Below are 17311 nucleotides of genomic sequence, written 5' to 3'. Positions count from 1 at the left end.
CCTGGTGTGCTGCAGTCCATGGGGTCACAAAGAGTGGGACAGGACTGAGCGACTGAACTGACTGACTGACTGACCCACTCCAGTATTCTGGCCTGGGGAATTCCAGAGAATTCCTGGAGAAGGGAAAGGCTACCCACTCCTCCAGTATTCTTGGGCTTCCTTGCTGGCTCAGCTGTTAAAAAATCCTCCTGCAATGCGGGAGAGCTGGGTTCCATCCCTGGGTTGGGAAAATCCCCTGGAGAAGGGAAAGGCTACCCACTCCAGTATTCTGGCCTGGAGAATTCTGGCCTGGTTGCAGAGTCAGAAAGGACTGAGCGACTTTCAGTTTCACTTTCCAGCAGCATGGGCTCGCCCAGGCGTCCTGCGTTTCCCGGGTGACAGGGTGCAGCCGCGGCCGCGATGACGTCAGGCCCGGGGGCGGCCCGCAAGGCTTGTCTGCGGCTGTGCGCGCACGCGCGCGCCCTCCTCTGCGTCTGGGATCTGGGTGGATCTCCACGGGACCAGAGTTGGGAGCCTGTGGTGTGTTCGCTGGGCCCTGCGGTGGCCGCGATCGTAGGGTCCGGCGACATCTGAAGGTCCAGTCCGCCTTTGCCCAGAGGGTACGCGGGGGCGGCGCGTGCAAAGGTTGGGGTTGGGTGGGGGGCAATCGCGTCTTTCGCGGAACTGCTGGGCGCAGAGGCTGCGAGGGCCGGCGGCCGGGCGGGTAAACCCGCGAGATGGATTGAGTTCAGACACTTGTCCCCTGAGGTCAGCGGACAGCGGTCACCTAGCGGCGGGAGCATGGTCGGGTCTGCATGTTAGGGCCCCTTCTGAAATTGTCTGAAAGCGACTATTGCCCCCCCCCCCCCCAAATGGTATAGATGCCCCCCCGCCCCAAATGATGTAGACGTTCCGTTCCGTGCCTGGAACTGCTCTGGGTGTCCCGGTGAGTGGTAACCGCCTACTGGCCGTGCAGGATCAGCCTTGCCCGTGTTGTCACCACCCCAGGCAGGTGCAGTGACTTTGCCGAGTTCGCCCCGCGCCTAAGCTCTGTAGTTGGGATCTGGCGCCAGGCGTCTGGCTTCAGATGCCTGTGTGTAGCGTCGCGCAGTGATGTCGGCGGCTGCAGGTGGCCTCTGACGGCTTAGGATTCTGGAGTTTGGACCGAGGTCGTTACGGCCATGCACAGTCTGCTCACACATTCGCTTTCATCGCCTGGAAGGCGAGAGTACTGACTGTGCTGGGGTTCCTAGCACCTGGGAATCAGCTGCTCCAGCCACTCTCAGTGTTTGCTCAATAAATGGAGGTTGCTGTAAGATTTCTTGGGCTCAGAAAGAAAGGATAGGATTTGTTCAGTATTAGAGAGGTGCAGTGAGGGCGGGGCTTGGTAACTAATTGGATTCTGAGACAGCGGGGAGAGAGGACTTCCAGGCTGGTGCTTTGGTTTATACATCAACTAACCCTATAAAAAATGTTTTATAGTTTTCTGAGTATAAGTTTTACACTTCTTTTGTTGAATTTATTTCCAAGTATTTTTATTATTTTTGATGCTGTTATAGATAGAAGTGGTTTCTTAATTTCATTTTTGAGGTGTTTACCATTAGTGTATGGAAGTCAGCTGAGTTTTGCTTCCTGATCTTGTACCCTGCAAACTGGCTAGACTGATTTATTAATTCGAATAGTTTTTTAGTGGATTCCTTAGGAATTTCTGTACAAAATCATGTCATCTGCAGATAGAGATAGGTTTCTAATCTGGATGCCTTTTATATCATTTCTTGCTTAATTGCATTGGCTAGCACCTCTGGTCGGAGAAGGCAATGGCACCCCACTCCAGCACTCTTGCCTGGAAAATCCCATGGACGGAGGAGCCTGGTGGGCCACAGTCCGTGGGGTCGCTAAGAGTTGGACATGACTGAGCAACTTCACTTTCACTTTTCACTTTCATGCATTGGAGAAGGAAATGGCAACCCCCTCCAGTGTTCTTGCCTGGAGAATCCCAGGGACGGGGGAGCCTGGTGGGCTGCCATCTATGGGGTCGCACAGAGTCGGACACGACTGAAGCGACTTAGCAGCAGCAGCAGCCGGAGCACCTCCGGTACAGTGTTGACTAGAAGTGGTCGAGTGGACATCCTTGTCTTGTTCCTCATTTTAGGGGAAAGGCATTCAGTCCTTTATAGAGGGTTTTCGTAGATGTTTTTTTTTTTTTTATCAGGTTCAATAGTTTTATCAAACTATTTCCAGTTTGTTGAGTTTTTATCATGAAAGGGTGTTTGATTCTGTCACATGCTTTTCTTCATCTGTTGATATGATCATTTTTGTCCATTTATTTTGTTGATATGATCATGTATTTTTTGTCCATCTGTTTTGTTGATATGGTGTATTACATGAATTGATTTTCAAATGTTGAGTCAACCCTACATTCCTGGGATATATCTTACATGGTTGTGATATATCATCTTTTAATATGTTGCTGGATTCACTTTGCAAGATTTATTGAGGATTTTTACTTTTATATTCACGAGAGATATTAGTCTGCAGTTTTCTTGACATATCTTTGGTTTGGTTTCAATGTAATGCTGCCTTAATGGAGCACTTTACAGGTGTGTTCCCTCCTCTTCTATTTTTTTTTTTGTAAGAGTGCATACATTTTAATTTTTCTTTAAATATTTGGTAGAATTCACATGGGAACCCCTCTGGCTTTTCTTTGTGGGTGTTGATTCCTAACTGAGTCTCCTCTTGATAGATCTGATCCCATGTTCTGTTTCTCCATGAGTCAGTTTTGGTAGATTGTGTCTTTCTGGGAACTTGTCAGTTTCATGAAAGTCATCGAGCTTGTTGGGATACAGTTCATAGTATTCCCTTAGAATCCTTTTTATTTCTTTAAGGTTGGTAGTAATAGTCCCTCTTTGGTCCCTCAACTTAGTAATTTGTGTTTTCCCTCTTTTTTTTTTTTCAACTGGGTCAATCAAGCTAAAAGTTCGTCAATTTTGTCAGTCTTTTCAACGAATCAACTTTTGTTTTTGTCTATTTTCTGCCTTCTAGTCCACACTTTTTGCTCTAAGCTTTTGTCTCCTTCCTTCCTGCTTGCTCTGGAGTTAGTCTCTGCTGCTTTCTCGGCATCTTTTTTGTTTTAATTTCGTTTTGGTTGTGTGTCTTAGTTGCGGCATGTGGGATCTAGCTCCCTGACTGGGAACTCCCATCTCCCTCACACCAGGAGCATGGGGTCTTAGCCAGTGGGCCACCAGGGAGTCCTCTCAGCGTCTTAAACTGGTGGCTAAAGAGCTTGCCCAGGGCTCGTGTTCTGCGGAGTTCAGATCCCTCCTGTGCCAATTCTCAGTGGCGGGAGCTTGCAAATAACAGCGAGCTTCTCTGAATTGGGGTTCTTGTGTCTTTTGAGAGGGACAGTAGTACTTGGCCCACAGTTTAAGGGATGAAATAAGCTGCTGTCTGTCAAGGGCACAGTCACTTTCACACAAAGTGAAAAAGTTGCTCAGTCGTGTCTGACTCTGTGATCCCTTGGACTATCGCCCGCCGGGCACCTCTCTCCATGGAGTTCTCTAGGCCAGAACATGAGTGGGTGGCCGTTCCCTCCTCCAGGGGATCTTCCCAACACAGGGATCGAATCCATTCCCTTCTCCAGGGGGTCTTTCCAGCCCAGGGATCGAACCCAGGTCTCCTGCATTGCAGGTGGATTCTTTCTTGTCTGAGCCACCAGGGAAGCCCTCTGACACACAAGCAGGTCTTCACATGTGCCCTGTGGATCTTTCCCCTCCCACTCAGAAGACACAAGTTTTAAAACATCCCGTGCCTCTCACAGTTGGGAGGCTGTAAACAATCACATGCGGCCGGACGAGCCTGATCAGGCAGGCCAGAGAACCTTCAGAGTTGTAAGTTGAAACACTCTTGTCACGCCCAGGAATTTTTATTAACTGGAGCTGCAAGTTAACGCCTTCTCTGAGAGAAATGGTTATGGGGGAGAGCTCCCCGTAAAGTACTCTGGTTTTGGGGGTAGATGCTCGGGAACAGGGGGTTTCCTGAGGCTTGATCACGCCTTTGCGTATGCCAAGCTTCCTTCCTCATGGCCTTTGCCATGGGCGGAGTTCCTCACGCTGGCTCCCAACAGCGATCAGAGCTTGTCTGTCTGTCTTTCACATCCCGCGGCACGTCTGCCCTTGTTGGTGATGGCGCGAGGACACGCACTCACTTGGGTTGCGTGTCTGTACAGGTGGCGGCCGGGAGTGATGGCGCCCCTCGGGGAGAGGAGCGATGACCCCGTGCTGCCGGACCCGCCCCAGGGGCCCCTGCACGTGGCCCGCGCCCGCGCTTCATTCCCCTGGAAGGAGCTGGCGCTGTTCTGGGAGGGCGAAGACATGCTGCGCTTCAAGGTGAGGCTGGGCTGGTGGCCGCTGGGCGCCTCGGTGGCACTTGGGGAGGGGGCTCCACTGGGCTCCTGGTTCATCTGCAGAAAGATGGCGGGGGTCCTCGGGGAACTCTTGGGAGCCTGAAATGAATGGACACAGGCTGGGCTTCGTAAGCTTGGTGCCCTCTGCTCTCCCCTGAGAAGGCCTGTCATCTCTGTCCCTGTGTTTCTGAGTTAGACTGCCCACCAGAGGCAGCCTGTGGCCTTGAGGAAACCATGTAAGTCAGAGCCTAGTGAAAAATTCCGTACTTTGCCTCCAAATCCGCTATTCCCCACCTGCTGCATTTCCAGAAAGCCATCTTCTCGGCTCTGGAGAACGACCCCCTTTTCGCCCATCCCCGTGGCAGCCGGCTCTCGGTGGAGAAGTACCAAGAGCTGAACTTCCTGCGCTGTAAGAGGGTCTTCGAGTACGACTTCCTCCCCGTGGGGGACATGCTGGGCAGCCTGCCGAGGGTCCTTGCGCTGATCGAATGCCTGGGCATGTACGACTGGTCCCTGGCCGCCAAGTTCTTCCTGCACGTGCTGGTGAGTCACCCCGGGAGAGGGGAGGAGGAGAGGGGGCCGCTCTCACGCTGGGCCCCGGGGCTGAGCAGTGCTCTGTCCACTGAACCTGAGACACACTTGGCAGTTCCCTTTGTGGTTTCCTGGTTGGCAGCGTTTGCCCGCTTCTAGAGCTTTGCGAAACTTAACGCATCTGGGAAATGTTCATTTAAAGAGATTTCTAGAAAATGAGAAAGGAAATGGAAACAGAGACGAGGGACTTCCCTGGTGGTTCAGTGGCTAAGACTCCGCGTTCTCAGCACATGGGGCCCTGAGTTTGATGGCAGGTCAGAAACTAGATTCCCACAAGCTGCAACTAAGAGTTTGCATGCTGCACCGAAATAAAGAAAGAAAAAGAGAGAGAGAAAGAAGCAATTTTATGAAAAAACAAAAGCAGAGATGAAAATATGTAGGTAGACCCTGTGACTTGTAGTGAGAAGCCCAGTTCTTCTCAGCTGTTTATGCAGACTTGCACAGATCAGTCCTTGGATAACGCAGTGCAGTTAAAACTCCACAGAAATAGCAGCTCTGGGACTTTTATAAATGGAAGGAAGGGAAGGAGGGAAAATAAGCCAAAGGTGAGGCCTGTGTTTCCGCCTCTTTGATATGCGGGTAGAGATGAACTTGGGAAGGTGGTGTCATCCACGTGCTGTCTAAAGGAAAGGTGGGCTTACCTTGCCCATCCCACACTCTCATCCCCCACCCAACTGCCACCTCCTTGCTGTTCACGGACCCTCTCCTGGTCCTGTTCAGTACATGTAAACGGCTTGCAACAAGGACCCGGGTCTCGTGACTCCATGAGCTCGAGGTCAGGCAGCTGAGTCCCAGGGTCTGCCCTGGGCCGTGGACCCCAGTTCTGCTTTGTCTTGGAAGCTGGAGCCCTTGCTGGGGGCTGGTGTGGTGCCGGGTGTGTGTGTGTATGTCGGGGTGGGGAGTGGGGGTAAAGTCCCAGGGTGGCAGCAGCCTTAGCTTCCACCTGTTTACATGGTGATGTTGTATTTTCAGACTTTTGGATTGGCGATTTACAGCTCTGGTTCCGAACGACACTTCAAGTACCTTCCAAAGATCTTCAGTTTGGAGGTTAGCTGGCGCTCATGGGTGACCTCGCGTCCTGTTACGTGTTCTCCTTGGAGATGTGTGGAGGGCACACTGCCGCAGAGGGTCTCCAAGTGGGGGGCCGGTCCTCCTTTTCATGATGCTCTGGGGCTGCTCACCAAATCGTTCATGCTGTTCTTTCCCAAACCGGGGCGTGCTGGATTCCCAGCACGATAGAAACTGAGCTTTTTCTTATCGACGAAGCGCCTTCCTTTTCTTCTGCCGCCTGAGAGCTGCTCTTAGCCACTCTGCTGACTTAGCGACGCCCCCAGCAGCCCACCTGCCAGCTGCCCTCCCGGGTGGGAGCTGCAGTCGGGGTCTCACTCGGCAGGCTGGCTCAGGGAGCCCGCTGGGCGTCAGGCAGGAAATGGAGACTCGGGGCTTTGCTCGGTGGTCTAGGCCATAAAGGAAGCGTGGTGGCAGGGTCCCTCCAGGAAGGTGCAGAGAAGACCTTTACACCTGACCTCGTTCTGTGTTTCATGCTAGATTTTTGGATGTTTCGCTCTGACTGAAGTAAGTCATGGGAGTAACACCAAGGCCATACGCACGACCGCTCACTACGACCCCAGCACCCAGGTAGGTGATGCCCGCCCTTCTGTCTCCAGGCTTCAAGCATGTGAAGCATGGTGTTGTCACATAATTAGAGCAAAAAACCTGGCTCCTGCCTAAGTGCACACCGAGACCCGTCACGCTGTGAACAGCAGCGCTTAGGAGATAAAGGTTGTGGGCGGTAAAACCTGGTCGCGCCGGGAAGCCCGCTGTGGTTTGGACGTGCGCAGGATGTGGGCGTGCACAGGCTGTCTTTTTATAGAAGCTGTTTGTTGCCCGGTTTGTTTGGTGTGTGATTAGTGAGCAGTGCCAGCTGCTCGTGCTTAATGGGGCAGACAGTAAGGAAGGTTCGTCTTGAGCCTCGTCCCTCTCTAGCGGCCTGTCTGGGCCCAGGCTCTCTGGACAGCAGCCCAGCCCCTCTGGTCCTGGGGCCGCTCCTGCACCTGTGGGCTCTCCGTGGCACCTGTGTAGTTGGCCCCGCTCCCCATACTGTGCGTTGAAGGCTGCTCTGTGCACGCTCGCTCCTTAGTGCCATGGGGACCCGGCAGTCCTCGGGGAGGGTGCTCTAGAGGAGGCCCGTCCGTCGGACCCAGCAGTCTTTGGGGAGGGAGCGCGTGCTCCAGAGGAGGCCCGTCTGTGAGCAGACAGGGGCGTGGCATGTCGGCTGGTCTGTGCTGTGGAGGGCAGCGGGGTCAGAGGAGAGGGCAGAGCGTGTGGGGGACCCGTGGGCTCTGCCGCTCCTTGACCCCCACGTCTCCCAGTCACATCCTCCTGCCCCTTCCTCATGGGTCCAGGACCTGCAGCCCTTCCCCCATCTGGTCCATGTGGTTTGGCCGAGTTGCGTGCAGCAGGGTGAAGCCCTGCCCCGTGTGTCTGCTCACTGTGAGTTTATTCATGAGCCAGGTGGGCTGTGTGTGCTGGGGGCACTGTGGGCAGGGGGCTCAAGAAGATGAACCTGAGAAGCCCCTGGAAGAACAGGGGCAGTGGGGGTGCAGGTCGCTGTGGGGGCGCAGGTCGCAGTGGGCGCCCTGCAGGCTGCTGGTGGCACCTGGGAGCAGAGGCGAGGGTCCGCCACACCCCAGGGGCTGAGAGCAAGCCGTGTGGCCTCTTGGTATCCTTGATGTTCAGTGGCTCAGTCGTGTCCAACTCTGTGACCCCACGGACTGCAGCACGCCCGGCCTCCCTATCCATCACCAACTCCCGGAGCTTGCTCAAACTCATGTCCATTGAGTCAGTGATGCCATCCAACCATCTTGTCCTCTGTTGTCCCCTTCTCCTCCCGCCTTCAGTCTTTCCCAGCATCAGGGTCTTTTCCAACGAGTCAGCTCTTCCCATCAGGTGGCCAAAGTATTGGAGTTTCAGCTTCAGCTTCAGCATCAGTCCTTCCAATGAGTATTCAGGGTTGATTTCCCTTAAGGTTGACTGCCTTGATCTCCTTGCAGTTCAAGGGACTGTTGTTTAAGCCACGAGATAGCTTTGTATGCACCCGGGTCTTTGGCTCTCAGACCTTTTCCCTCAGCTCCCTGGTGTCCCTGGGCTCTCAGTGCTGGGCTGGGGGACAGGGAGGCCCTTTCTGACTCTGCAGAGGGAGGGTGGTAGCTCCGTGGCCTCGGGACCTGGGCAAAACTCAGTTACCTTCGAGGCTGTTGTTTCTGACTCTCTTCCTCTTGATGTTAGTCCTTAAATGAAGATCAGCTGAGGTTAGGAGTCCCGAGCCTCCCGCAGGGTGTTTGTTGAGCATGCTACTGTGTACTCAACACTGCTGCAAGACAGCTGGCATCTAACACGCTGGTGGGACTCTTAGGCTGGAGGGGAGACGCAGTCCCATCACCAGCGCGAAAAAATTGGCTATGCCAGGGGCTGTGGGGCAGGGATGGGGTGGGACCAGCGTGACCGATCCCGTCTGGGAGTGTCACTACCTGATGTCACTTCTGTCGAGTGACAAGAAGGAGATGCAGTGTGTCGATGGGGAGGAGAGAGCAGCGGTGTGCGCTCGAGGGAGCCAGCTGGCTGGGTGACGCCCACAAGCAGGTGGGACCTCCCCAGGGGCAGGCCCCAGCCCTGCTTAACCCTCTGCCCCCTGCTGCCTCCCCAGGCCCCGGGCCGTGTCCTCAGGGGACCTGTCCCCTCCTGTGTGCTCCTCCTTTAACCCCTGCGCTCATCCACCCTGTGCTCCTGGACTCCCGGGGAGCTTGTCGGGGGACAGACAGGGTGGGCGTAGGAGCCGAACTTGGCCAATTGGCAGTGGGTGGGGGATTTAGGGTGGCGTGAAGCCGAGGAGGGGACCCCCCTGCCCCGATCTGTGCTTGGGGAAGGCTTGCTGAACAGATGCCAGTCTGCTTGGGGAAGGCTCACTGAACGGGTGCCAGTCTGCTTGGGGAAGGCTCGCTGAACGGGTGCCAGTCTGCTTGGGGAAGGCTCGCTGAACGGGTGGACTCTGCTGGGGTGTTGGCAGCTTGCAGAGTGCTTTAGTGTGTTTTACTGTTTGCCGTGTTGGTCATCATCTTCCGTAGGAAGGTTCTTCTTTAAGTCATAAGACCCAGGATGTGCTTTTTTTTTTTTTTTAATGAGGCTCCCCTTGCCACTCAGGAAATAACCTTCCATCAGTTCTTACTCATACCTCCAAGGTTTCGAACGGAGGAGAGACTGAATGTGTCAAGGAGATGAAGACCCCAGTGTGCATCGGTCTCTAACGTCCATTTTTTTCCCTCGTGCAGGAATTCGTCATCCATTCCCCCGATTTTGAAGCTGCCAAGTTCTGGGTTGGCAACATGGGCAAGACCGCTACCCACGCAGTGGTGTATGCTCAGCTGTACACGCCGGGGGGCCAGTGCCACGGGCTGCACCCCTTTGTCGTGCAGGTAGGGGCAGGTTTCATCCCTGAGGTGGGGAGGTCTGGCCACTTCCAGAGGTGTTTTTATCACAGCTGGGGGCAGGGGTGCTTCTGGCATTTCAGGGTCCAGACGCCTGGTGCATACAGGTCAACCCCCTGGAGCACACAGGACACCCACCCCCCAGCCCCAGGAAGAATGATCAGCCCCATATGTGAGGTGCTGCCACTGAGAAACACCAAGTCCAAGCTCATCTCGGGGAGAGCCTCCATCCTGCTGGATGCCAACGCCCAGGCTCTGGCAGCCAGTCTGAGGGGCTCCAGAAGTTCCGAGATGAAGTCTGACTCAGGGGTTTTCATGGAGCCCCTTCCCAGGTCACAAACAGAGCTCTGGCTGTTGGGGGTGCCTGGGACAGCTGGCTGGCCCGTTCCCCACTGCCCAGGGCGGCTGCAGTATCCACAGACCTGGAGCCCCCAAGTTCACCCAGGACCTTTGTGCCTGGGTTGACTGGATACCGAATGAAACCCGGCTCCCGCCATCCCCAAACCCATTCTGACATCTTCATTCTCTGAAACTACTCTGACCATGGGGAGGCTCTCTCGAGAGAAGAATTCGTGTCACAGACAAAGGCTTCCCAGGTGGTGCAGCGGTAAGGGATCCGCCTGCCAATGCAGGAGACGCAGGTTGGATCCCTAGTTGGGAAGAAATGGCAACCCACTCCATTATCCTTGGCTGGAAAATTCCAAGGACAGAGGAGCCTGGCAGGCTATTCAGTCCGAGGGGACGCGACTCAGCACGCACGGCTAGCCACGAGAAAGGGAACCGTTGGTGGCGCGGAGCGCGTTCATGATGTCCTACTGTCCTAGTTTCAAAGCGTCTCCTCTTTAGAAGCCCCACACCCATGCAGCACGCCCTCCCTGCCACCCCCTGCCCAGGCCTGGCAGTCGCTTGGCTGCTTTCTGCCTCTGCCGGACGTTCTGTACGAAAGGAGTCACGCGCTGTGTGACCCTCTCTGTCCGGCCTCGTCCCCTTCGCCTGTGTTTGAAGCTCACCCACGTTGCGGCCTGTCCCAGAACCCCCTTCCTTTCTGGGGCCGAACGATCCACTGTGTGGCTAGTCCACAGTTCGTGCATCCGTTCTCTCTTTCCCGGACGTTGGGTATGCGTCACCTTTTGGCTGTTGGGTGTAGTGTTACCGTCAACGTTCATGAGCACTGTCTGTCTGTACATGGGTCCTCAGCTTTTTGGGGGGGTCTGTACCCAGGAGAATTGCAGGGTCTTATGGTCACCCTGTGTTGAACTTTTTATCGAATCCCATACTGGTTGCCAGCATTTTACACAACCCACTAGCAGGGCTGAGGGGTCTAGTTTTTCCACATCCTCACCAGCACAGGTTATTATCCTCTTTTTTTTTTTCTGTAACCATCCTAGAGGTTGTAAAGCAGTATCTGGTTGTGGTTTTGATTTGCATTTCCTTAATAACCAACAGTGTGGACTGCTAGGGTCCAGCCCCAGTGGATCCAGGGAATTCGAAGCAGGGACAGAGTCGGCGAGGAAAAACTTATATATTTGGAAATATAAAGAGAGATTAGGAAAGAATAGTGTAGTAGGAAAATTAGTGGAGAAAAGAGGCTGAATAACTTGGTTTCCGTGGAAAGCTAATCAAGTTTCAAGACAAGAAACTTGCACCACCTACATAGGCCACCGGCGCCTGCTTGAATAGTGGAGGGTGCCCTGCCTTGGGCTCCCTCTCACGTGGGTCTTAGAAGCCAGGGCAAGTAAGTAGACATGGCGAGCCTCCGCACTCCAGATGGGAATTCGGCCAGAAAAGAAGAGAAGGAGAAAAGACCACACGGGGGAAACCAGTCTTTCCAGTGACTGGTCCATCCTTTATTGTCTGGGAAAGCTTTTTATACTTTTGGTTGTACATAGAGATCAATGGATAATACCAAGTTATGCAGCGTCAGCAGCCCTGACTCTTATCGAGACCAGGCTTGCTCTCTGCATACCTAGCTGTATACACAAGTCTTAGGTGACTTACATCATCTTCTGGCCAGGAGGCCTATTAGCATTTTATGGCCCTTTTCTGATAAGGGTCTGTCAACCAGAAAACTTATTTGCCTTAAAAGTGTTGTTCTTTCTAAAGTCTGGTGCCACTCTCAGAAAGCACTAATTAAGGTTCCATTCTTATATAGCAAGGACACAACAATTTATAACAAGGAAAGAGGAGTACAGTGATTTATAACAAAGAGAAAGTTCACTAACTCAAAAGTCTAGTGTTGCTAACATCAAAACTACTATATTCCTTTTTCTATATCCCAATTACATTGATTAACATCCTCCAGGTGCCTAAAAGATAAAGAATATGGAGGCCTGGCAGCAGTTGTTGACTCAACAATGAAAACCCATCGCCAATAGAATTCTTAGCTCTTTAGAAAAGGCTCTATATCTTTAAGATGTTTTAAGCTGCGTGCCTCTCGTGGTTAGGGGGCTGTAAACAATCACAAGTTGTAAAAGTCCGGGGGAACCTGTCAGGCAAGTTAGAGAGCCATCAGAGGGATTTGAGCTGAGACACTCCTTTCATATGCAGGAGACCAGTTGGAGCTCTAAGTTAACTCTTTCCAGAGAAAGGTGGTCAGGGATAGCCCCCTGTTATGTCAGAAGAGTGGAAAGCATAGCGTAAAAAAGCAGGCAGACTCTGGTTTTGGGGGTAGATGCTCAGGAAAATCCAGGGGTACCCCTGAGGCCTGATCTCAGCCTTTGCCTTTTGCCAGGCCCCCTTCCTCGTGACCTTTGCCATGGGTGGGATTCCCCATGCTGGCTCCCTTATTTTCACATTCCAATTGGCCGTTTCTGTATCCTCTTGGTAGAAATGTCTGTTCAAATCCTTTGGAACCAAGCAGGGACAGTGAAAGCAAAGGCTGTTTGCTCAGAGCTGGCTGAACTTGTGCTCGGCAGACTCAGAGGCAGGTGGAGGACTGCGCAAGCTTCCTCGTGGAGAAGAGGGTGGCTCAGGGTGCCTGATGGGGGCTGGGGACCCAGTGGGAGCTGGGCATGGCTGCCAGAAGAAGGGGCATCCTGGGTGACTGGTCAGGTGGGGCCTTCTCCGATTGATTCTGTGTTGGAAGCAGGATGATGATTAGGCCATCAGTTATTGATTGAGTCCTGGCCAGTTGTCTGGGCCTTGCTGTGCAGCTACCTGGGCTCTGCTGTGAGTCAAAGGTCAGAGTGCTGCTTTTCCACATGGTCTGATCATTGTCCACACGTGCCTTGAGTCTCTCAGTTCATTTCTTTTCTTTTCTTTCTTTCTTTTTTTTTTAACAGTTTAATTACTCTATGCACTTATTAGCTAATATTAATGGAGCAGAGAGGACAAAAGCTCACAAACATTTCACACATTTCACAAGCTGCACTGCAGGACAAAAAGTGACTAAGAAGGACCAACAGTATCCTAGGGTCTTGGTGGGCACATTCCTGGGGCAGGTGGACCTCTTATCCCTGGTGGAGGGGGTCTCATTCCTGGAGGGGGCATGCCTATTGGCGTCCCACGAGTCGGAGGAAGCCCAACTGGTGGGCCCATGAGTGGTCTCATACCAGGCGGAGGAGCCATAATTCCCGGAGGTGGGGGTGCTCGACCAGCAGGTGTAGGTGCAGTCCCCCGTCCTGGTGGATACTGAGCTGGAGCTCCAGCAATGCTGGCAGCACCAGCAACTGCAGCAGCTGCCACAGTGCCTCTTGCCTGTGGGGTCATTACCTGTTGAGATGGCCCTCCAACCCCTCAGACAAGGCCTGCTAATGCAGCAGGAGCCTGGGGAATTGGAACACCAGCTGGAACGCCTCTGCCAGCTGCCCGGCCAACCCTAGGGCCCCCTGCAGCTCCAGCAAGTGGTACCGGAGCAATGCGAGTATCTTTGGGGGGGTGGTCCCTCCACAGTCATGGAAACCAAGTTCTCCCCACGCAACAACACCAGACCCAAAACTCGCTTTTCTTCACGCTCTGGCTGCTTAGCATTCTTTGGCTTGACCTTCCTGAGCTCATCACCGTCACAGAGGATCAAGTTCTCATGCTCGTCAAAAGCCTTAAAGGTGCCAGTGAAGACACGACCGTCTTGCAGGATGCATCTCATCCTGTGGTCAGTGTGCTGCAGCGTCTTGCTGCTCTTTCCCACAGTCATGATTGCTGTTCCACCAAATCCAACGTCCACAGGAAAGTTTCAGGATCCTTAAGACCTAAGGGAAGGCTACAGATAAAGGTATGACGCAGGTTCTCTTACAAACAGTGCAAGCTGAGGCAGAAGCGTCAAATAGTAGATGGAGCCTTGGTGTTCCAGTACTGCTTTAACCACCTCTTGGTGTCTCAGCTAAGAATGCCTGTCTCAGTTCTGCCTGGAAATCCAGCACAGGCACTTGCTGCTGCTGAGATCGCCCCAGGTACACGTGACACTCGTGGTTGCTCAGTGAGGCTGTCCTTCTACCTTTGACTCGGACTTCCACCTCCGGTACGTGCTGTTCTGTAGTCCGTCTCCAGTGTAAAGGGTCCCTGGCCCGCTCCATCGCGCTGCTGGCCGCCCCTGAGAACACGCCGCGCCGCGCTCCTGCGCCCCCCGGCAGCACCCCGCAGACTCCGCCCGCGCATGCGCGCAAGCCGCCCGGCACCTTGCGCCCGGACTCTGCTGCGTCTGCGCAGCCTGTTGCTCGGTTCATTTTTAAGTCGGATATTTTTGTTGTTGAGTCACGAGGGTTCTTTAGGCACATTCAGCCTTCTCAGACCGATGATGCGCAAGTATTTCCTCTCATTCTGAAATTATCTTCACTTTCTCAGTATCGTCTTTGGTGCACTAGGGTTTGAATTCCATGACGTCCAGTTGATCCATTTCCTCCAATGCTCATGCCCTTATTTTTAGTTTATTTTGGCCACACCACTTGGATTGTGGGGTCTCAGTTCCCCGAGCAGGGATTGAACCCCGTCCCTCGGCAGCGAACGTGCAGTGTCGTAACTACCAGAAAATTCCTTCGTGTTCTTAGTTTTCGATTTACAGTGATCCCCGGCAGACCGTGTGTATTGTTTGATACCTGAGGCCACCATACCCTGCTTCTGGAGTATAGATGTACCTGGAAACTGGACCCGAGGGCAGCGTCTTCCGGCATTTCCGTCTCTTGGACTGTGGAGCTGCGCGTGATGTTCTGCATTCCCTTACGCGTTGCTCTTTAAACCCTCAGTGGGCATTGTCGCCCCTCCATCCGGCCCCCGCCCTCTGTGTACCTAGCGTGTCTCCTGTGCGGCCCTGAGGGCAGCGTGAGTCCTGTGCTCGTGGAGTTCACCGTCTACTGGGAAAGAGAGGTTGGAACAAGTCATCACAAAAACGGCGCTGATAGTAAAGAACCCGCCTGCCAGTGTGGGAGACATAGGAGACACGGTTCGATCCCTGGGTCGGGAAGATCCCCTGGAGGAGGGCGTGGCAACCCACTGCGGTATTCTTGCCTGGAGAATCCCTTGGACAGAGGAGCCTGGCGGGCCACAGCCCACGCAGTCGCGGAGTTGGACACGACTGAGTGACTGAACACACACCCGCGTACACACACACACATGCTCTGTGTCATTAGGTGATGGGGGGAAGAGTATAATTTTTTGAAAATTTAACAGAATTAGTTTAATACATTGTAGTGACTTATACTCTCTAGGTAGTAATACTCGTTTTTCTTTTCTTTTTTTTTTTTTTCTGTAGCCGGAGACAGATTTATTACCTTATGTCCAAGATGTCATCAATTGTAAAATACACAGTTGGTTAGAAAACAGCTTTTTGAGAGAGGGGGGGAAAAAAGCAGCCTCTTTAATGGACCCATCAGTTTTATGACGTATTCTGATTCATGAAAATGGGAGCAAGTGTATGTCTTGCAGTGCAGGAAATCGTCATGATGGTGCTGGTTCCCACTTGTAAAGCCTCTGCTGGGGGCCAGGCCCCTCCTGAGCTGTTTCACCAAGTCCCTGACTTGTTGGGTCACCCAGAGGCAGACGTTAGTTCCTGTCCAAGCTAGGAAACGGAATGGGGAGGGGTCCAGTCACTCTCCCAAGTAGGGCTTGGAAGGCAAAATGCTTTCCCCTGTCAATAGCTTGTTCTACAGGCTAAGGATTCAGAGGTGAGTTCTCTCCGGAAGAACGGTTTGTGCTTGCAATGCTTGGAATATATCCTGACTCTTGGCAGGAGGACCAGGAAGGGCAAAGGTAACACAGAGCTGTCATCTGATCAGGCTCCAAATACTAGACCTTAGTGGTAAGATGATAACTGGAGAGAGCATTACTCAACGTCCAGAGAGAGGGGAGCCAAGAAATGAGTCAGGCTTAACCCAGGCCCTTGCTGGGGGCGGGGAGTGGGCACCAGCCACCAGGCCCCTTCCAGGCCTGTGGACGCTGCCGCAGGCTTTCATCCTGGAGGCCATCCTGTGTTTTCCTCAAGGTCATCCTATGTCTTTGACTTTGACTCTTTGCTAAAGAAGTAGACACCTTTGGAGAAGAATTGAGTTTTTCCCAAAGCCTTTCTTAAAGAGGGAGAGAGGTTCTGATCCATCGTCACGAGCCAGCTAGCAGTCATTTAGTGCTGGAACAAGTCATAAAGCAGCAAGTTGGGTGTTTGGTTAGTGGTCCAAGAGAGTTCCCCTGTGCCTGACTGTGGGGCTGGACGTTTTGCTAGATTATACTCCATTTAAAGTTATTCAAGGTCATGGGCTTCCTTGATAGCTCAGTTGGTAAAGAATCCACCTGCCATGCAGGAGACCTGGGTTCGATTCTTGGGTTGGGAAGATCCGCTGGAGAAGGGATAGGCTACCCACCCCAGTATTCTTGGACTTCCCTGGTGGCTCAGCTGGTAAAGAATCCACCTGCAATGCAGGAGATCTAGGTTCCATCCCTGGGTTGTGAAGATCCCCTGGAGAAGGGAGAGGCTACCCACTCCAGTATTCTGGCCTGGAGAATCCCATGGACTTATGTATAGTCCATGGGGTTGCAAAGTGTCAGACACGACTGAGCAACTTTCATGAGTTATTATAAAATACTGGCTCTAACCCTGTGTTGTGCAGCGTCTCCTTGTGGCCTGCTTACTTTCTGTGGAGCAGCGTGTGCCCGAGGGTGTACTTTATTGCAGGCATGTTGTATCTTATGAGATTGACAGGCTCCAGTTATTGTGGGAAATGTTATATGTACATCAGTTCAGTTCAGTTGCTCAGTCGTGTCTGACTCTTTGCAACCCCATGAACTGCAGCACGCCAGGCCTCCCTGTCCATCACCAATTCCAGAGTTCACTCAAACTCACGTCCATCGAGTCAGTGATGCCATCCGGCCATCTCATCCTCTGACATCCCCTTCTCCTGCCTTCAAGCTCTCCCAGCATCAGGGTCCTTTCAAATGAGTCAGCTCTTCGCATCAGGTGGCCAAAGTATTGGAGTTTCTGCTTCAACATCAGTCCTTCCAATGAACACCCAGGACTGATCTCTTTTAGGACTGGTTGGATCTCCTTGCAGTCTAAAGGACTCTCAAGAGTCTTCTCCAACACCACAGTTCAAAAGCATCAATTCTTTGGCACTCAGCTTTCTTCGCAGTCCAACTCTCACGTCCATACATGACCATTGGAAAAACCATAGCCTTGACTAGACAGACCTTTGTTGGCAAAGTAATGTCTCTGCTTTTTAATATGCTGTCTAGGTTGGTCATAACTTTCCTTCCAAGGAGTAAGTGTCTTTTAACTTCATGGCTGCAGTCACCATCTGCAGTGATTTTAGAGCCCAGAAAAATAAAGTCAGCTACTGTTTCCACTGTTTCCCATCTATTTGCCATGAAGTGATGGGACCGGATGCCACGATCTTCGTTTTCTGAATGTTGAGCTTTAAAGCCAGCTTTTTCACTC

At 52.8% G+C, this 17311-nt stretch overlaps 1 protein-coding gene and 1 pseudogene across 3 annotated transcripts in view; one reads left to right on the top strand and one right to left on the bottom strand.

Moving 5' to 3' along the window:
- The first annotated feature begins 483 nt into the window (after positions 1–483).
- ACOX3 (acyl-CoA oxidase 3, pristanoyl) overlaps positions 484–17311 on the top strand; it is a 52062-nt gene continuing 35234 nt past the window's right edge. For all 3 annotated transcript variants that reach the window (XM_052641661.1, XM_052641664.1, XM_052641662.1), the window contains exons 1-6: positions 484–599; positions 4205–4364; positions 4691–4924; positions 5945–6019; positions 6521–6610; positions 9301–9444. In XM_052641661.1, the coding sequence (XP_052497621.1) occupies positions 4221–4364; positions 4691–4924; positions 5945–6019; positions 6521–6610; positions 9301–9444 (687 nt within the window). In that variant the 5' untranslated portion in view covers positions 484–599; positions 4205–4220. The remainder of the gene's footprint in view (positions 600–4204; positions 4365–4690; positions 4925–5944; positions 6020–6520; positions 6611–9300; positions 9445–17311) is intronic.
- On the bottom strand, positions 12865–13588 carry LOC128049436 (small nuclear ribonucleoprotein-associated protein N-like; annotated as a pseudogene).

The sequence above is a fragment of the Budorcas taxicolor genome, chromosome 6, assembly GCF_023091745.1.
Source record: "Budorcas taxicolor isolate Tak-1 chromosome 6, Takin1.1, whole genome shotgun sequence".
In the NCBI taxonomy this organism is placed as follows: domain Eukaryota; kingdom Metazoa; phylum Chordata; class Mammalia; order Artiodactyla; family Bovidae; genus Budorcas; species Budorcas taxicolor.
This window is presented reverse-complemented; position numbering and strand designations above follow the sequence as displayed.